Raw genomic sequence first — 21,704 nt, 5'->3', positions numbered from 1 at the left:
CAGCGAAGGAGCTGAAACCTTTCATTTAATGACCAGTGAAAACTGAGACTTTTCATTTAACGACCAATGAAGGAGCTGAAACCTTTCATTTAACAACCAACGAAAGAGCTAGAACCTTTCATTTAATGACCAATGGAAGTTGGGACTTTTGATTTAATGATTTGATCTAAGATTGAGACTTTCTGAGAGACAAACAGTACATGGACCGAGTCTTGTGACTGAACTTGATCTTTAGATTTGAAGATTTTGAGAGGTAACACGTGCGAGGACTAAGTTTTTCAAATGAACTTGGTCTTTAGATTTGAAAATTTTGCAAAATAACCAGTGCGAGCACCGGGTTTTCCCAAATGAACTTGATCTTTAGTTAAAAAAAAAAATTGAGAGATAACCAGTGCAATCACCAGGTTTTCCCAAATGAACTTGATCTTTAGTTGAAAATTTTGAGAGATAACCAGTGCGAAGATTGGATTCCTTAAATGAACTTGCTCTTTATTTGAAAATTTTGAAGACTGACATGTTTAAGGACTTAGTTTCAAAAAATGGTTTGATCTAAGATCGAAAATCTAAAATGACCAGTTCGAGGACTGGGTTCCAAAAAATGATTCGATCTAAGATTGAAAATTTTAAAATGACGAGTTCGAGGACTGAATTTTGAAAGTATACTGTATTTTTGAAAATGTATCAGTACGAGCACTGGATTTTCCAACTGAAAGTCGGGAAGAAGACCGACATTCTTAAGATATTTGGAGATCGAAGCATGAATGATTGCCGAGGTTTCAGGATTATCCCTTAGCCTGAAGGGGAATAGACATTTGATGAGAATTTAGGAAAAATGATTCAGGTTTTATCTCTTAACCTGAAGGGGGAAAAAGAAGATTTTCTAAAGAGATGACCTGAGACTTGAATTTAGAAGGGATATGACAAGATTTATGATTTATGATCTAGGATTTAGATGGACCAGCACAGTTAGTTGTATGTGGTCCAATTTTCATGATTAACTCCTTATCCTGAACGGGGACAAGAAAGAATAAAATTTAAGAAGATAGAAGGAGATAGAATTTGATGAAAAAAATAGAGAAAATTTGAGGAAATTGATTTATTTTGTAAAAAGAATTCTCACAAGTAGCATTGTTGCTCCTATGAGTGATCTCAGGATTATCACTTATCCTGAGTGGGAATACCTCGAATGTCGTGGTTCAGGTTTATCCCTTAACCTGAGCAGGAAGTAAAAATTGGTAAAATTTGGTGAGAAAACTGAGGATACTTGGAAGACAATGAAAGACTTCAGGATTATCCCTTATCCTGAAGAAAGAAGGACCTCGTGGGATGAGGTTCAGGTTTATCCCTTGACCTGAAAGGGAAAAGAATAAAATTTATAAAAAGTGGGGAAAGATTGAATAAATTTATGATAATTTTGTTTTTGAAAAGAATGCTCACAGATAGCCTTGTTGCTTCTGTGAGGGGTCTCAGGATTATCCCTTATCCTGAATGGGAAAAGAATAGAATTTAAGGGGAATTAATGAAGAGAAATTGATATAAATTTAGAAAATCAATAAAGATTGATGAAACTTGTGTTGCAAAAGAATTCTCATAGGTAGCACTATTGCTCCTATGAGGGCTCTCAGGATTATCCCTTATCCTGAATGGGAACACCTCGGACAACGAGGGTCAGGTTTATCCCTTAACCTGAGGGGAAAAAAGAATAAGAGGAATACCTCATGGGAAAGAGGCATCAGGTTTATCCCTTAACCTGAAAGGGTAAAGAGTTTGACAAAATTTAATGAATTTTGAGGAAAAATTGATAAAACTTTATAAAATTGATGTAAACTTGATAGAAATATGGATAAAATAAATGAAACTGATAAAGATAACAAGATTTAACTGAAAATTTATAAGATTTGAGAAAAACGAGTTTGTCTGATCCTGCCTGCATATGGGATCTTTAATGTAAAAGGAAAATGTTTATTTGAAAGACAAGTGAGAAATCATTTTTGGGAAGAAAATCAACCGCAAGAAGAATGATCAGCACGAGATCTGATCTTTGAAAGAGAATCAACATGAGAGATCATCATGAGGGGGTCAATTTTTGAAGGCAATGGTTTGAAAACCTACTTTTTGAAAAAGAAGATCAACAATAGATCTGATTTCTGAAAATAACAGTTCAAAACTGATAATAAGATCAACATAAGGGTTGATTTTTTAATATAATGTTTTAAAACCAATCTTGGAAGATAAGACCAACACAAGGGTTGATCTTTGAATATAATGTTTTGAAAATTTTTAGAAGATAAGAACAACACAAGGGTCGATCTTTAAATATAATGTTTTGAATCCAAATTTTGGAAAATAAGATCAATATGAGGGTGATAATGGTTCAAAACCCATTTTTGAAAAATACGATCAACACGAGGGTTGATTTTTGAATGCAATGGTTAGAAACCATTTTTTTTGGAAAATAAGATCAACACGAGGGTTGATTTTTGAAGGCGAATGATTTGACACCATTTTTTAGAAAAGAAGATCAACACGAGGGTTGATTTTTGAAAAAGATTGGACCAAAAATATTTGAGCTTTTCTGTTATCATGATGAAGATTTTGCAGAAACTTTCAAAATGTCATGATTTTTGAAAAGACCCTCATAGGTAATATCATTTCTCTCATGAATGATGTCAGGATTGTCCCGTATTCTGAAAAAGAATAGGAATTTAATGTCCCAGTATGGCAAAAGAAAGAAGTATTCGATATAAGGAAATTGACATTTCATTGATAAACAAAGATTTGATAACAAAAATTGAATATTTACAAGTACTTTAAAAGAAATGATTCATAAAAGACTGGGTTGACTTGCCCCTACAAGACAACTAAAAAAAAGGAATGATAGTGCAAAAAAACTTTGGCATCCTCAATTCTTTGAGTGATCCAAAAATGGCTCTGTCAGGACTGCTGGGTGCTCTTCTTCCTCGTCCTCCACCAGCTCACTTATGTCAATGCAGTCTTGTATCATATGCTTGAGGACAAAGCAATGCTCTGTATCATGCCTCATTGCTATATGAAACTTGCAGAATTGGTCTTTAAACTTTCCCAAGATTACGGGAGGATCCGCGACTTTAGGGAGTTTGATCATCTCATGCTTTAACATGTAATCCAGAACTGTTTCCAAAGTTTGATCTAAAGGAGTGAAGACTCGATCTTTCTCCCACTTGATGTACTTGAGCTTCTCTTAAAGATCACCTTTTTGTTGGAGGCCAGTTGGAAGTGGTTTGTCATTATTCTTAAAGAACCTTTCCTTCTGGCCCTTGTTCTGATCTACTCTTGGGTCACCGCCACTGTTATTTCTGTTTCCTCTGCTACTATTGCCATAAGTATTGCCGGAGGTATAAGCTGTATGAGCGAACTGCACCTTCTTCTTCTGGTCTTGGATGTTCTTGACCAGAGGCATGCCCTCGTAGAACCATTTTTTATTCCTGCCTCGAGCCATTTGGCTTGCTCAATCAACTTGATGAAGGATTTCGCCAGGGAAGTGGCAATGAGGCTCCTCATGGGTTGAGAGAAATTGTTGAGGATTATCTGTAGTGCGTGCTCCTCTGGAATGGGAACCTTCATCTTATTACAGGTGCTTCTCCACCTGTGAATGAATTCTCCTGCTCTTTCATTTTCACTTTGTTTCAGGTTGTAAAGATGATTTAGTGTAGGTGAAGCTTCAGTGTTGAATAAGAAGCATTCAATGAACAAATTTACTACCTTATTGAACTCTCGTAGTTCGATAGGATTGATGTGGTCAGCATACCACCTGACCACTACACCCTCTAGACTGCGGGGAAAGCAACTAAACAAAGCTCTGTTGTCCTTTCTGAAACGACAGCATTCTGCATAAAAGGTGGCTAGGTGAGCTTTAGGATTGACGATTCCGTCAAACTTGAGAAATTTTCGAGGAAGATGCTCCAGGTTATCATCCCCATCTAGGCCATCATAAAAATCCTCGCCAGTGTAGGTCTGCTTGTCCTTACTCTTAGCTTGAATGTCCTTGATTGCTTGATTCATCTCCTTCATTTTCTTGCTCATCGGGTCCTCTGCTGGAATCCCAGACTTGGGTTTGTTGATAGATTCGGGCTCTTCAGCGGTTATCTTTACAAACTGTCGTGGAGGATTCTGGCTGAACATAGACTGTTCTTCTTCTTCTGATTCTGTCCCTTCAGAAGTATTGTCTGGCTGTCTCTTCTTTTTTATGATTCTAACGTGTTTTTTTACAGCCTTCTTTTTCAGCTTGCTTTTAGGGATTGCCTTTTTCAGACTAATCTCGGCCTGTTCTGACACCATCTTGGCCATCATCTTCTGGAACAAACCGTAGATAACTGGATCAACATCATCTCCTTTATTCTGGCTTTGTTCTCTGGATGACCTAGGAGAGTTCATTCCTTCTATTTCACTGTCGCTGAATTGCTGAAAAGTCTCATTTCATGTCCTTGTCTGAACCATTTTTTAATATCAATGCTTTCTTCTGTAGAGAAAGTGGAGGTTTTTAGACTAAAGAAATTTTGGGAGAAGTTTTGACAAGAAAAGGAAGTAGGTTAAAAAAATGATATCCCATCACTAGGGATTGAGTCATCACAGAATTCGTGATAATTGCATTGTTACTCTACGAGGGAGAGTAACCAACTAAAACATGAAAGAAAATGCTATTTTGAAAAGGATATCTCTTGACGGAAAGAGATTTTATTTTATGAAAAGATAAACAAGAAAATAGAATTTAGAAGATACATTGAAAAGATAGGAGGAAGAAATGAATTTGGTAAAGATTTAAAATTTTGAAGAATTTGTAGGCAGGATCAGAAGAATTTGAAGAAATCAGAAGAAAAGGAAAATACTCCTGGGTTTTAAAAACAAAGAGAAATTTTTGAATAATATATACCCAGGGTTTTGGAAAATATAAGGAAAATATAAAATATCACACAATCACAAATGTACAAACAAGGATGCACAAACAACACTCCCTAAAGCTGACTCTAAATGCAATATTTGAAATGACTGATAGGACCTTAATCCTAACTCTAAGATTTAGATCATCTGATTCCAATCAAGGTATGCCGATATACTCAAGCCGAAGCTCGAAGTACGTGGCATAAAAATATTTCTCTGGTTCTAATGTAATGGCTTCCCAACATCCTTGAGCGCCTACCGATATACCTCAGACTATGGCCCTTAGGTACGTGGTAGGAGGGCGCTAACCCAAATAGGTGGTCCAGTTGTGAGGCTCTCTCCCGAACTATGGTTCAGTGAGATAGGCCAACAACGTGAAGACTGGGACAATATAGGTAGGGATGTTTTCAAAAATATGCTCAACATGCAAATAAAACCAGAAAGTTTTAATGCAAGTCCTAAAGAGATAGATTTAAATAAAAAGAAACATATACTTGCACACATTGTTTGCATTCAATCCCTAAAATTGAGGAGAGTTGTATTTCAGACCTAAGTCTAATGTGAACATGGAATAATCTCCTCAATATGGTCCTACCAAACCATACTTAGATCCTATATGCAATGATGCCAGCTTAGGACAGAGTCTAGGCTCCTAAGGTTTGCATGGAAATGAAGCTGACATTTATAGAATAAAGACTTAGATAATATCAAAGCAAATGAAAAAGACGAGTCCCATCACGGTCGCCAAATTTTGTGATCATCGCATAATTTTTCCTCTCTTGGTATTCTCTCTCTTCCTTCTCTTGTCCTTTCTAATCCCTGTTTCCTCCTTTTTGAAGAGAGAAAATAAAAGACAGAAAAGAAGAGAGAAGAGAAAAGAAAAGAAAGAAGATAAAGGAACTCTTTTGCGGGGTCTCACTTGACCTTAATTTTGAAAATGTTTAGAAGAATAACTCGCCTCCATTTTGAAAATATTGCGGGAAAAATTGGGAGACGGGGCTCGCTTGTCGGTACGAGGTTCGACCGTTCCTGACACCTTTACCAGAGGTAATCGAACCAAGGGTCGAATTTATGCCTTTTTGCTTTGCTAAAAGATTATCTACAAATTTATCCTAAGTCTAAATGCACAAAGAATCATGCTTGTGCAATGCAAGGATGTATGCTCTTTTGAAAAGAATGATTTCGAAAATATGAGATTTTTCAAGTGAAAATGTGATGATGGAATGAAGAAATGATTTCTGAATAGTTGAATCTAACTTAGAACTTGAGATAGATCAGGAAAGATATTTTGAAGTTCTAAGTTTTTGAAGTAATCAGAGTTTTTTTTGGGAAAATAAATCTGGATTTTGAAAAGAATGGTTTTGAAGCTAAGATAAAAAAAAGAAAAAGAAATGAAGCTTCAAAGTCAGAAAATGGACTTTGAATTTGAATTTTGAACTTGGATTTAGGTGAGGAGATCAAATTTGAAATTGAATTGAGTTCTAGATTTAAAGTTTTGAAATCAGGATGCATTTTGAGAAATCCAAATAGTATTTAAAAAATAGAAATGGATTTAAGAAGTCCAGGTGGGATCTGAAAATGGATTTGAAATCTGGAAATCAAAAATAAATTTGGACTTGAAATCCGGAATTGGGAATGAAATTGGATTTGAAATCCGAGATCCAAGATGGAATTTGAATACAAAGTATGAATCCTAAATGGAATTGGATCCAAAGTCTGGGATCCTAAAATGGAAGTGGATCCAAAATCTGAAATCTTAAACAGAATCTGGATCCTAGATGGAATTTGGATTTGAAGTCTGAGATCCAAGATGAAGTTGAATTCTGGAATCCTAAATTGAATTGGATCTGAAGTCTGGGATCCAAGATGAGATTGAATTCTGGAACCTTAAATAGAATTTGGATCTGAAGTCTGAGATCCAAGATTGGATTGGATCCAGAATCTGGAACCTAAATTGAATTGGATCCTAATTTTAGATTTAAAAAGCTCAAATGAGACTTTTGAAGATGGATCTGGGTTTTTGAAAACCCAAATTGAATTTAAAACTTAGGAAAAATCGAATTTTGAGATTCAGAATCAATCTCAAACTTTGATTTTGAAATTGAAAAACAAGACTCAATCTTTAGATAGAACTTTTGAGGATAAAGAATAAACTTGATTTTTAAAGTCTGAATTTGAAATCAGAAGATGAATCATAAATTTCAATGTTAAATTGAACTTTGAAATTGATTTTGAGGTATTGATTTAAATTTGAATTTGAATCTTGAAAATGAATTTGGAATTTTAGAGTTGATTTGAACTTTGAAATTTGTTTTGAATTGGAATTTGAAGTTTGAATACAAAACCGAATTTGAAATTCCAAAGTCAAATTGGACTTTGAAATTGAATTTTGAACCTTGAAATGAGATAGAATTGAATTTGAATCTATAAATAAGAATTGATTTGAGAAATAAAGAAGATATTTGAAGGAAATCACTTGGATTTTGAAAAAAAGAATTTTTGAAAACATGATGTAATTCTATCCTAAAGCATGAAGTGAATTAAAGAATTTAAAATTGGATTTTGAAAAGCATATCTCATTCTTTAAGTGAATTAGAATAAGATTGAGGATATAATACATCCCTGACTATGGTCATTGAATGTATTATATAACAATCATATTTAAATTCAGACGAAGAATAAAACATATTTTGGTGCTTCTATAGAGTTTAAAATAAAATTAACTCTCAATATATCCTGACTATGGCCATTGATATATATTTTGAGTTAAATTTAAGTTAAACTCTAATAAAAGAAGAAAATATTTGAAAATATGATGATTTTTGGAAAGAGATCCAGTGTAGAGCTAATATTATTTCATAAAAGATAAAAATCCTAAGTCTTGTTCACATCCTGACTATGGTCATTGATGTAAATCATCAACTTAGGATTTAATCACCTCTTATGGAACGGTGCACGTGCCATTCGTGATCCCACTTGTAAAATTTTTGAAAAATAAGATAAAAATGATATGAAAACAGGCAATTTATTTTATATGCTCATTCATTCTATCTAAGACTAGAAATGTAAAGAATATTTATTAAAACCTAACTTATTGCAACTTTGAATCATAAAATTCTTAATCTAGATAAGAAATTTAACAATTCCATATGTTTCCTGCAAAACAGGGTTAATATAAAAAACATGGAATTACATCAAAACCTATGCATTTACATATGTAGACATATATATATATATATATATATATATATATATATATATATATATATATATATATATATATATATATATGAAGTATTTATATGAAGAGAGTACATATATACCTATACTCACACACACAAAAGCAAAAAAAATGATGATGCCTATGTGATATGAGAATGGGATGAAGTATTATCATACATATGGACCAGCCCCTATAAAATCCAAAGAAGGAATGCTTAATTACATGGTGATATGACTGTTATTACAGCAAACATATGGTTTGTGAAAAGGAGATACATAATAGCAAATGACTGTTGTGTGGTTTAGTGAAGAGGGTTGTGGCTATACACAATGCAAATGATAAAGAAGATGTGGGTGCCATGTAGGGAGTGTGAAGCTTGAAGTGAATATGGTTGCTAAGCTGGAAAAAAAATGCAGGAGAAATGTGCAACAGCAGAAGAGTGAAATGAGTATTTTATGAGTAAAGTTGAAAATGCTGGATAATATGCAGAACATCACAGCGGGAACGTGGTGGCACTGGATTAGTATGAGAAGATGTTGTATATTGTAACAGATGGTACAGAGTTTCTTGGAGCTGAATTAGCAATGAGAAAGGGGAGTTGTGATAAAATGGATGATGGTGATGATGATGTAGGATGGCAACATCAGTGGTGTCGTGTGTAGGTAGGGACTGTGAAAGGTGACAAGTGCTGGGGGGAAATGCAGCAAAGTAAAGTGGCAGTGAGTGGCCATGTGTTGAGTGATGTGTCAGATATAACATGTTGCACTATATAATCATGAAGGTAAGGAAGCAATGTGCTATGCAGTGGAATACAAAACATATGTGTAAGTGGTGGAGTGGTGTGCTGGGCAACAAATGTTGCTGTGAAAATATAACTGAAGGCAAGATGCAGTTAGACAACAATAACAGGAGAGTTTGATAATGATTATAGTGGCTCAATGTAATAGTAAAAGATAAAAAAAAGAAAGGTTTGTGTTAGTCAAATGTTTTGATTGCAACACAACATTTAAGTTGCAAATTGAAGTACGGAAAATGCCAAACAATATGATGGTTATTAATCATGTGAACGGGATAAAAGGTCTCTCGTAAACAAATGACCTATATCTGTTTGTTGAGATATCCTTACAAGTAAAGATGATATAAGGCATACAATAATGAACAAATGACAAAATACAACCTTAAAGGTCAAAGAATTTAAATGCAGAATTATCTATGTATGCTGCTACGTGGTGATCATATCATCAGATAAGCAGAATTATTAACTACACAAGCTACAGAAACATGATACAGACTGGGAAAAAGAAAAACAACCGTCTACCTCTCTGGTGCAGAGTAAGCTTCCACTGAATTTCTTTCTTGCCTAATGGAGCCCTTTCAGTAGACTCTATTTTATCAAACCCAGAAGCATAAAAACTGAATTCATCATGTACTCTACTTTCCTGATCTTCTCAATTGCTATCATTCTCACTTTCATCACCACCACTATCATGCTTGATTGAGGATAAATATTTGTCTGGGTTAGCCTCCAAAAGTACTATGGGACACCATCTTCAGTGATTATTGGTGCGGTTATAATCCTTCCACTACCAATGACGGCATTCAACTTTCGACATTCTTCTTTCCACACAACATATTGCTCCCAGAACCATCAGCAAGAAGAGTCATATACGCTACCCCTTAAACATCCACTCATCCCCCTTAGTCTTCAAATGGCTCACCACATAATGCACATATAATCTGGCTTTTGACAGCAGAGACTATGTTTGAGACACACCAATGACAGAGTTCACTTGCAGATACTGCCCCAACATACTGAGACACTTACCATTTCTGCTCAGATCGATGATGACACTAACAAAATGGCCAGGATCAATGTTATGGAAGAGAAGAGAGAAAGATCCCATCTCTTTTATTGATGTATTCGGAATATGCGACGTTGAAGAATCTTTATACCTGTTCTACTAACATATCCAAGATAAGAAAACAAAAGGCTCACAGAAATCTAAAAGGCTAACTGGGATACAAAGGAATAGGAAATGATAGGGGTGGATTATTGAAGTAATGATAATGCATTATAAACAAACCAAACAGAAGATATGATAAATCATTTTTATGCAATGTAATGGACTATCTAACAGGAATCCAACTAAAAACAGGAACTCAAATGCAAAAATAAGAATAAGTACATCAATGTACAGAATAGAGTATCTAATCGATGGATTAACCTGCTAGAAGTAGAAGGCAAACGAGAGTGCTGACCAACAAAGGGTTTTTGCCAACGATCTTGAAATTCAAGTTGTCGTACTAACCATAGGAATATAATACATATCAAATGATGAGTCTGGTAAATGAAATTTGTAACTATACAAGGGAATATAACTCGTTACTGCAGGCATTAATGGATACACAACTTTAGGAACAAGCAATGCAAGATATATAACCAAAACTGTATTTAGATCAGACTCTATTTTTTTTAAAAATAGCATAGTCGTGCAGAAGATGAACCAGCTTCTACGCTGGTAATAAAAGAAGATTGATGTGATGCAACAAATGGCCGTAACAAAATCAGGAAAACTAAGATCCACAGGTAATTGAAACAGAAAACTCAAAAATCCGATGATGATCAGAGCGCAAGCCAACTATCAAAATAGAACCAAAAGTTAGATGTCGAGTTTGGAAATTGATAACTCATCTCAACAATCATAAAATTACCGAATGATATCTTTAGAATACAAATTTGCAGAATTAATACCTCTGAAAATGTAGATCATCCCTTTGAACTACATCGTTAGAATGTAAATCACAATAAAGAAAAGGAAATCAAAGAGTAAAGAAAGAAAGAAGATAATAACAGGCATCTTATTGTAGAACGCAGGCCAAAACAGGGGATCAAATACGAATTAGGAATTAAAATACAGGAGAAAGAGAAAAAGAAAAAAGAAAATATGTATACAACCTATTGTAGCCTTCAATGTTGTGGGCGTAGGGGTGATATTAATATTGCAACATGTATCATCGAGGGTGCAATAAGCAGATCGATGATACAAGTTTGCTAAAAAAAGGAGGTAAAAGAAGAAAAATCACGATGGATAAAAAAAAAAACTGAACAAGGAAAAGAATAACACAGAGGATGGAGATAGTTTGCTTACCTGATTGCGGCAGTCAACCTCGATTTGCTTGGAATGGGGAGCACCAAAGGAAAAGGAGTTCGAGAGGTAAGAGAGGAAGAAAGGGGAAAGGGTGGAAAAATGGATCTGCGGTTGCTTATGTAGGGACGAGAGGAAGGGTCAAGATTGGGGAGCAGCGGTTAGGGATCGAGGGTGGAAATGAAAAGGGGAGATGATCGGCGATGGAGGAGAGAGAGAGAGGGAGAGGTTGTCCTCTCCATTCCTCCTCTTGCGAAGGGTTCTCAAAGAGAAAACCCTAAAAAAGGATTTTCAACAGGCCCCTTTGGTTTTTTTCAAAATTTTTCAAAAGGGGCTCCTTTACAAGGTTTTCTAAAAAGTGGTTCTTTATAAAAACGATTTTCAAAAGGGGTTTTTAAAAAAAAAGGGATATTTTCAAAAAGGAGGTTTTCAAAACTATTTTTTTCTTTTCTATTTTTTGTTTTTTTCTTCATTTTCTATATTTTTTTTGGTATTTTTGAAATAAAGTTCTCAAACTAAAAAAAAAATTAAACTAAATTTACAAATATTTATAAAAGGAAGGTTTTCTGAGAGTTTGGGGTTATTTGGGGGAAATTTCTTCAGAAAATAGGTTTGGATCCAGGTTTTGAGAAGATGTTCGAGTTTTGAACCTCAAATCGAGGAATACAATGCGATGGATCCAAACGGATACCGGACGAATTGCCCGAGCCTTTCAGAACTTATTTTTGGTACTTTTGGAAATTTGATTTAAAAATTTGGATAACGAGGCTCAGTTTTGAGTTTTGACACTGGATCCAGATCCGAAATCGAGTCAAATATATAAAATGAATTTAATTTCAGCAAAATTTGAGAAATAAAATGGAATTCAGATTTAAAAGTGACGCAATTATTCAGAAAATGGGGTCCAAGGGCAAAAAGGGAATATTTATAAGATTTTGAAAAATTTGGGGTGTTCACATCAGCACCCCAGGCAAAGAATCAGAAACCATCCTCAACCATTCCAACAACTGTCTTGGGGAAGTAAAAAAGTACTTAGTGTAGTGGAAATGATTGCCAAAATATGAAGTCACCTAGAAGAAGGCCACCAACATGTTTCAGCATCGACAACTTGTAGAAGACTACCATGAACAATTGGCGTCGAGGACGACCCCAACTTAGGTGGGAGAGCGTGTTCTGGACCGCTATATTTTTTACCTCTTTTTTTCTGATGTATATACCTATTTGGCACTCTCGAGTGCCCTAAAAGGCCTTACGGTTTAAGAACACCGTGTATTCAGACCCTCTCTCCTCCTCTTGATGTACTTTGCATTCAAGTATCTATAAAGACGCTTTTTGCATCCTTACCTCTTTACTCTATTTGTGATTGTACATGTGCATACTCTTGCTTCCGTCTATGTGCGTGTGTTGTGAGTTGCTTGTGCGCTTAAAAGGCCTACTTTCGGTGTTTGCTATTGCCTGAAACTACGTTGCGGTGGCCTTCGCTTCTAAGCCCTTGACAGGACAAGCCCCACTATTTTTCCTGATGTCGTTCATGTTTAGAATGAACGACTCACAATGAACCCTATTCAATGTTTGATGGGTGTCGTTCATCTTTAAGATGAACGACATCCAAGGCAAGGTGCCTCTGACATGACCCTCTCTTATTCTATGAACATTCTTTGTGTTACACGCTTGAATCCCAAGTGATGAAAGTTGGGTTGTAAGTCATTTCATCATTTAGGATTCGCAATCCCCAGTTATTGATTTCATGAGGGCCAAGATACACAAGAAATGTTGAGGCTGGATCAGGTGCAATTATATTGCACAAATGCAACATGCCGCAGCACCTTATCACCCACTAGCTGTTGTTCTGCTGTTGTATGAGCCAGGATGAGATGCCATCACATGTGCCACTGCACCTGGCTGCCCTCAAAGTGTGTTATGTGATGGCATCTGATCCTGGCTCCTGTTGGACAGCCTGTCAGAGTGGGGTGCTCCAGCAGATGGAGGGTGATGGTGCAGCGGCACGTTGAATTTGTGCAATGTGATTATTGCACCTGATATCCATTGAGAATTCTTGCCATGAATTCTCGAGTGAGATTGTTATTGGCAGAAGGCAGTAACCTACGAACCATTTGTTACATGCTAGGAAGCTCAACTTGTTGGAGAGCTTCCCCACCATTAGGCATTTTTTTTTGTTCCCTACTGCATCTGTAGTTAGAATTCTCATGCGCATGAGGTTAAAATCATATTTCTCTGTTCCTTTACGATCTTAAGAAAAAAAGGATCCTACTTCATTACATATAATGATTTAAGGTTCCTATCTCGATCTTAGTCGTCTGACCTATCCATCTGTACAGCGAGGATTAGTTCATGTTCCACATGAGAATGTAGACTAATCCTAGCCATTGTTTGCATGAGCTAGGATCAACATAGGATGGGTCCCATCAGTGGCGGAGCCAGGGGTGGGCGGCCGCCCACCTTAAAATTTAAAACTGAGTCGACTCATGACTCGGGAAACCAAGTCGAATCGAGACTCGTGAAACCGAGTCGAATCGAGACTCGTGAACCGAGTCGACGGGACCCGGGCTCTCAATGAGTCTAGAGCCTGCCAAAAGGGGCGAGGGGTAAAACCCTCGCCAGTTTTCTAAAGCTCTGCCCCTCTGTTCCGGCGTTCCCCTTCTGTCACAGGCAAGGCGGCAACCCCATTCGCCGGCAACCCTTGTGCTCTGCAGTGCCGCCGGCCTCTCTTCGGTGAACTCGCAGTGGCGGTGCCCCCCTCCGAGCTTCTCCCTCTCTGCTGCAATCTCAGGCGACGCGAGGCACCGGTGTCGCAGTCAGTCGGACCTTCGCCAATCTCCGACGACCATCGCTAGCAGTTTGAAGAAGACCCTCTTATCTCCTAAATTTGAGGGTGGGTTTTGTTCATGTTCAGTGGCTCTGGTGATACAGTATCCAGTTATCCATTCTACAGGAGCAATACAGGCCAACCCTTCAATTTGGTTCTTGGTCCTTTCTTTTTGGGGCACAACTGAACGTGTGTCTAGTTTCTTTCCTCCTTTTTGGGCGCAACCTCATTGGAAGAGCCAATCTTGCGATCCTTTCTTGGTCATCGTGCATGCATAGGACTCTCTTTTTGTGCCTGCTGCTAAAACAAGGTATGGATGTCTATCAATGTAATGAAGGCAACGTATAGTGTATCTTTATCTACCAGATAGTTGGTGTGAGTGAATTGCTTGTTCTCGATTGTCTAGGATTCTTGTAGTGAGTAACTATGGCCATTGACAGATTTTAATAATTGGGCGTCTGTATTTTTTGTCTAACAAGCATTTTTATACTCTTTTTGCTTGAATTCTGCATATGGTGCATGTTGGTCATTATCGGTGTCATAAAAAATGTATTCATTTTTTAGCTTAAAGCTTTTTCTGGGTTCTACGGCCAATCTTGGTGGTCAGAGGCAGAGCTGGGGGGCGGGGGCAGGACTGGGCTGTAGCCCAGTCCTGCCTCCCGAAACAGTTAAATTTTTTTTTTTTTAAAAGCCCAGCTCAGCCCTGACTGCAGCAAATAGTTTGATTTGTCCATATAAAATAGATTTTTATTAATAATTGTAGCCATTTTTTATTTTATCTCAATTTTTTTTTTCGGGGGGCTGCCCCCGAACCCCCGACTATCACACCAATTTTTTTTTGCTACACCCCTGTTTGCCCACCCCTCACATCAATCCTAGCTACGCCACTGGGTCCCATCATTTGTCGTCTGACGGGCCATCTTAGCCATGTTGGTCTTTCTTTCCTAGCCTCAGTTCTTTCAAGTTGGATAAATCACTTTCTTGTAGCATCCTTTGGCCTATATTCATTTTACAATCTTAAATCACATCTTTTATTACATTTCATCTTTGTTGAGCTACCCTTGAGCTTTTCTGGTACATGGCTTCAACTGCCATCTTTCTCCCACTGCCTCGCCAAATAATACATTTTTTCCCATATTAGAACTGGGGGAATTAAGCTCCCTTCCTTCACAAGAGGGTCAGTCAGACAAAATTTAGAGGCCGTTGGTGTCAAACCACACGATCCCCCATCTGAAGAACAGATTTCAAAGGTTTACAAACCTCCAAACAAGGATTACAATAAGTGACATAACACCTGTGAGAGTTGAGAAGTTACCAACATATCTTCTCCCCACACTTGAGTTGGCGAAGCCAAGTTCGAAAAAGCTTATTATTGCTAGAGATATTAGCGTCCCAAGGAAAGGCAAGATTTAGAGCATCATCCAACAGCTGAATTTCAGGTAAGAGGCGATCTGGAGATATACGCTGAGCCCCTGCCACAATAAACTCTCGATTGGTCTTCTGAATCACAAAGGCAAGAGCAACTGCTGATGAGGAATTGGATGAGGCAATCTGAATATGAATACCTTGTATATTCAATGTTGGCCAAGGACGTGGCACTATCCCAAATTTTAATCAAATGGCTAGACAAGACTTCTTTTATAGACCATTTCAACTTATAAAAATTCTCACAACATAAAGACCATAAGCTGAATTCCATTTGTGCCTTAGTAAGAATGCTATCATTGTGTATAAAGTGAATCTTGAACTGCCACAGTTTCCACACAACTAATGAAAGACTTGGAGCCAACATCTTCTTAACCAGTAAAACTCAAAAGACTTAGAGAACTACCACTACCAATTGTCTAAAGAAGATTCTTGTTACTGCAAATTTAGAAGAGACAAAACTCCATAGCATAGAAGCTACAGGACGGGAGATGAAGAGATGATCAATTGTCTCTCTCTCTAGAGTTACATAAGTAACAATGGTTAACCCAGGGAATTCCCATAGACATAAGTCTATCTTGGGTAGGCAGACAATTTTCACAGGTCAAATAGGTCGTCCAAACTGCGTGTGGCACATGATCCTTTTGCCAAAGTATTTTATGCCATGATTTTTGGGGGTATCTTTGCCTGATCTGCAGGCAAAGGGCAGGATGTGATGATATCAACTGAGAAGGATGATTCTTCCATATAAGCTTGAATTGAGTTTGGGATAGATGTAATCCTTGAAATTGACAAGAAGAAGGAAATGAACGTAAAAAAATATTATTATTTTGAGCGAGCTTATAAGCATCAGCCGAGATACTTACGTGCTGGTAGAGAGATCTTCTAGAGGATGTTCACACCAAGGGTCCCACCTGAACTTAACATATTATTCATTGCCCACCTTTCAAATCAACTGATGAGAGATAAGATTCCTCTGATTGTTGGGTGGGACCAAATACTTCTAACTTGGCTTTGTTTATGTCAAGGTGTTTTAGGCCAACTCTCCCTTCCAATCTTGGTCTACACAATAGGTCCCAACTTGCAATATACTAAAATAAATATAGTTTGATGTTGGACACTTAGCATCATATGTCCAAATTCTTTTTATAAGGCATAGCAAAAATGAGTAGAAAATACAAACTATGATTGCATCGACAAGGAAGAAACGCTGAGACAGGACATGCTACTTTTTCAATCAACAAGTAGAGCCTTAACAAATGAGTTACAGCCGAGTTTACCTAACAATGCAGCACGCCAATGCCATGCAAAACATGGGCCTAAATCCACCGCCGAAAATGCCAAAATCAATGCCGCCAAATCCAGCCGCTGAGGGGTTGGTACTTGGCAACATCAATTCACAGTCTGTAGAGGCTTGGCAGTGCTCATGGAGACGCCTAAAACGTCTGAGGATGTGAAATTTTGGTGAGTAGCAGGTGCAATTACACTGCACACTGTCAGTGTACCGCTGCACCTAGATGTGCTGTTAGGCTCGACATCTGACAGGCTGTCAGCTAAAGATGAAAGGCCACCAGGTGTAGCGGCACACTCAAAGTGTGCAATGTGGTTGCACCTAATCTGCCCTTGGCTTGATTTTGTCTTCCTTTTGGGCATTCTGCGTGCAAGGCCACGATTACCTAGCAAAATGACTTGTGTGTACAGGCTGCCAAACTTTGAGAATCGACAAATTTGACTCACTTAGATAAACGGAAATTGGTTTTGGTGGTCGGTCCGGGCCCAGGTACGGCTGGTGAACGAGCATATCAAGCCAAACAGGACGTTTAAGATTGACTCAATTCTTATGGCAAGACGAGCCGAGCTCGAGGTGTCTTTATTTAGAAAAAATAACATATTTTTTCAGAGCTAAAAATAATAGAATTTGTGCTCTAAACCTATTGACCCAAGCTCAAACCGACTCGTTTACAAAATAAATACATTGTTTCAAGGCTGAAAGCAATAAAATTTGAATTCTACTTATTGCTTTTAAGCCAAACACTTAAACCATTACACTTATGATATAAAGTACATGTAAAATATATTTATTACAAGTTAACGAACCTATACAAATTAAGATGAGGTTAACACTTGCCGTTCCTGTTTGGCTGGGTGACCCTATTTTAGGGTTCAAACGAGTTGTTTACAAGCTGAACATGAGTAGAGCCGAAGCTCGTCTTGTTTCACAGCCTGGGCCCGCCCAGTTACGTGATTTCTAGGCATCCAGGTTTGGCAGGGCGTGGGCCCACTCACAGACAATCCCACCTGCAACACTTAAGACACGAATTAAATGATGAAAACCTACTCATAACAACATTCTACTTGCGCTCATCTGCCATGGTAAACGCTTTCGCTGATGACATGATAAATGATAATGACTTCTCGCAGGAGTCGATAAATCCAATTCACATCCTCAATCATCCTCACATAAAGCCACCATTGTTTGCGTTGTCAGGTCCCAACAGTGAAACGTTCTTGCTCATTGTGTGCTGCATTCTTTCCTTAATTCCAGAAATGCCAGCTGACTGTACCCTCCAACAACAATCTGTTGATGGCTTGATTTTCAGATGAGACAAGCATTTGCCATAAGCCGACCACAAAGTGGCATGGGTTGGAATGCAGCCAAATAAAGCTAGAGTGCTAGACCCACAAAAAGAAAATCAGAATCGAGTGAGAAACAGAGATCAAGGAGGAGAGCATGCACTTGCCTCAATAATTGTCATCTGCGTTCCTTACCGTGAAGAAAGATGGCCTCTTTACCACGAAAAGCACTCCACAGGTGAAGATGAAAACCCTTATCTTATAAAAGCCACCATCTGTGCGCTAAGTAGAGAAGAGAAAGAATACGCCAAAAAGGAAACAGAGTACTCATTCGTAGTGAACCCAAAAAGCAGAAACCATTGCTGGAAAACAATTGGACCCAACAACATACATCCACCAGTTCCATCGTTCAAGGGGTAAAAGAAGCCTACCCATCATGGAGCTCCTCGACTTTAACCACATGGTTCTCTCCCCTTCTTCCCCGATTGTAGTGCAAGCGCTGGGTAGCCGTGAGTACAGAAGCAACTCTAGCAGCCATGGAAGTCTATTACCTGCAACAGAGCTATCAGATATCAACCCCATCCGTCCAATTGTAGCACTTGGAATTGGTTTGATAACAATTATCTTTTCATTTGGTTTTCTTGCTTGGTTCTACATCAGACTTTGGAAGAGCAGCACCATGCCGATCTTTAGAGATCACTCGACGCCCCAACCTTCCAAAGATAACTTGAAGAATGAAACAGTAAGGATGGTAGAGTTTGCCCCTGCATGGGGAGAAGGCAGCACAGAGTGTGCAGTCTGCTTGAGTTCATTAAGAGAGATGGAATTACTAAGACTTCTTCCCAATTGTGGTCACGTTTTCCATGCTGAATGCATCAAGAAGTGGCTGGCTTGGCACTCCACTTGCCCAATCTGCCGCTTTGAAGTTGATCCAGAGGATGTGATTTTGACCAAGACTATCAGTAACGAAGGGGATTGAGAGATTTTGTTCTCTTATCTTCTTTTCAGGTTTTTCCATCTGGGCATTTACCACAAAGATGAAAGAAAGAGATAAGAGTAGATCCTTTAAGTCTCAATGAGTGTTATGCTTGTTGTATAGAACAAAAAAGAAGAAATGAGTAGATTAATGTATCTAATGGAAGCTTCCTTCGATGTATTTACCTTACATCACCATGTTGGGTGTCAAAACGAACCCCAAAAACAAACCAAAACAGGTACAGAACAAAATAGAAGGAGCATGTACCTGATGTCCCTGCCATTGTAGGACGAGGTAACTTTGTTGACCGAACGAAACGGAGAGTCTTCTCCTCTAGCCTCAGGTGAGTCACAACACAAAAGGAGAAGAATAGAGCAGGGACCCTTACCGTATGGAAGATCCAATCTTTTGGAAAGCCACTTCACCGTACCCCTACTCTCAACCACGCAGGTATTTATTAAATGGCTTTTCCGTAACTGATCAGTTACCGATGAGCCCACGACTAATCATGGGACTTATCCTCATTTCAAAACCGACACACATTTGTCGTCCATAACTGCTAGTTATGGTAAATGGATCTGAATTCAAATTGGATCCAAATAGATCCAATCCGAATCCAAATAACTAACAATCTCCCACTTGGACAAAAATGCGCTATTCCCAAATGGTTTGAAATTACAAATTTAAATAGATTGGCCTTTAATTCTATTCGGGTCCAATTTATATTGCTTCAACAAATTTCTATTTACATAGATAACTTTATGGAATATAAATTAAAAGAATCAACCTTTATTATAGCATGCGATCACATGTACAAAATTGTGTATCTGATTACAACGAAATGGATAAACCCATCATCTTTACATGTTCAGCATATAATCCCGGGGCCAAACCCTTAGTAAGAGGATCTGCAACCATTTCTTTGGTACCAATGTTATCAATACACACATGTTGATTCTCAGTCATTTCCTTGACAATAAAGTACTTCAATTCCATATGCTTGTATGATGTAGTACTCCTGTTGTTATTGAAAAATGACACAACGACTTCATTGTCACAATATACCCTAAGTGGTCTCTCAATGGATTCAACCACTTTGAGTCCAGATATGAAGTTCCGCAACTAGATAGCATGTGACGTTGTCTAAAAAAGTGCAATGAATTCAGACTCCATGGTGTGGGCAACAGCAGTGGATTGCTTTGCACTCCTCCAAGAAATGGCACCACCAGCAAGAATGAAAATATATCCTGTTGTAGACTTTCTGCTATCAGGACATCCTCCAAGATCAGCATCCGAATAGCCAACCACTTCAAGGTGCTTCAATCTCTTGTAGGTCAACATATAATCTTTTGTCCCTTGCAAATATCACATGACCTTCTTTGCAGTTGTTCAGTGGACATGCCCTGGATCAGACTGAAATCTACCAAGAACCCCAACTGCATAGGATATGTCAGGTCGGGTGCAGGTCTGTGCATATTGCAAGCTACCAACAACTGAAGCATATGGTATTTGGTTCATGAGTGTCTTGTCTTCTTCAGTTTGAAGACAATCCTTGAGGCTCATTTTATCTCCTTTAAGTATGGGTGCCGTAGTAGGAGAACAATTCTCTATCCCATACTTTTTGAAAAATCTTTCTTGCTCAACCAGAGCTGGTACTTAACACACTCTGCCTTTTTATGTCCCTTCTTTTTGCAAAGGAAACACTTTACTGCGGGAACATCAGACTTAACAGGTGCTTGGTTGGGTTGGGAGGCTGACTTTTTCTTGAGCTTCTTCTTAAAAGATTTCCTTTTCGGTCCACTCTTCTATTGAACCTTATGAGAAGTCATGTGCACTGTGCACCTTCTCACTCTTCAATCTCTCCTCTTCCTCAACACACTTGGACAAGAGATCATTAAAAGTCCATTCGTCATTCGTCATTTTGAAGGGACTGTACTCAGCTTGCAATGATGCAATAATGAGGTGGACAAGGAAGGAGTCCGAGATAGTCAGCTTCATGTCATTAAGCTGTGTGACTATGTTTCTCATCTCTAGTATGTGTTGCCGGATGTTTTCCCCATTCATGTATCTCATAGATGTTAACTTAGACATAAGGGTACTAGCCCTAGTCTTGTTGGAACTTACGAACTGTGCCTCTATAGCAGCCAGAAAATCTTTTACAGTCTTACATGTGGGGATGACATTCCTTATGTTCTTAGCCACCCTAGACTGCAACAAAAGCAGACTGAGGCGGTTAGAACGCTCCCACTTCTCAAAGTCGAATTTTTGTTCCGGAGTGCTAGTAGGTGTCAGTTCAGCAGGTTCTTCCTTCCTAAGGGCTAGGTCTAAATCCATGTACCCTAAAGTAAATAAAATTGTTTCTTTCCATTCTGAGAAGTTAGAACCATCGAGGAAAGGGATACTAGACGAGCCAAAGATTGTATTAGGCACATGATGAGACATGTATGAAAAAATAAATATATGAATAAGGCCCTTAATTATTTACTCTTTCCTAGGCAAGTGTCAGGGGTCATTATGGTCCCACTTTGGTGAGTACCCATAATACGCAAATGCACTCCGCCTCCCACTATTCGATAAAACTAAGGGAACATGTACCCAGAGACAATCGATATGGTA

General features: G+C 38.1%; 2 protein-coding genes across 2 annotated transcripts; one reads left to right on the top strand and one right to left on the bottom strand.

Annotated features, from left to right (window-relative positions):
- The first annotated feature begins 18,548 nt into the window (after nt 1–18,548).
- LOC149834829 (E3 ubiquitin-protein ligase ATL41-like) lies at nt 18,549–19,091 on the top strand. The gene has a single exon (XM_090009464.1). The coding sequence runs from the start codon at nt 18,549–18,551 to the stop codon at nt 19,089–19,091; it is 543 nt and encodes a 180-aa protein (XP_089865590.1).
- A 1,812-nt stretch (nt 19,092–20,903) lies between these two features.
- On the bottom strand, nt 20,904–21,422 carry LOC149834828 (uncharacterized). The gene has a single exon (XM_090009463.1). The coding sequence runs from the start codon at nt 21,420–21,422 to the stop codon at nt 20,904–20,906; it is 519 nt and encodes a 172-aa protein (XP_089865589.1).
- Nucleotides 21,423–21,704: the final 282 nt, after the last annotated feature.

The sequence above is a fragment of the Nuphar pumila genome, chromosome 6 (genome assembly GCF_984573655.1).
Source record: "Nuphar pumila chromosome 6, dmNupPumi1.hap1.1, whole genome shotgun sequence".
Classification (NCBI taxonomy): domain Eukaryota; kingdom Viridiplantae; phylum Streptophyta; class Magnoliopsida; order Nymphaeales; family Nymphaeaceae; genus Nuphar; species Nuphar pumila.
This window is presented reverse-complemented; position numbering and strand designations above follow the sequence as displayed.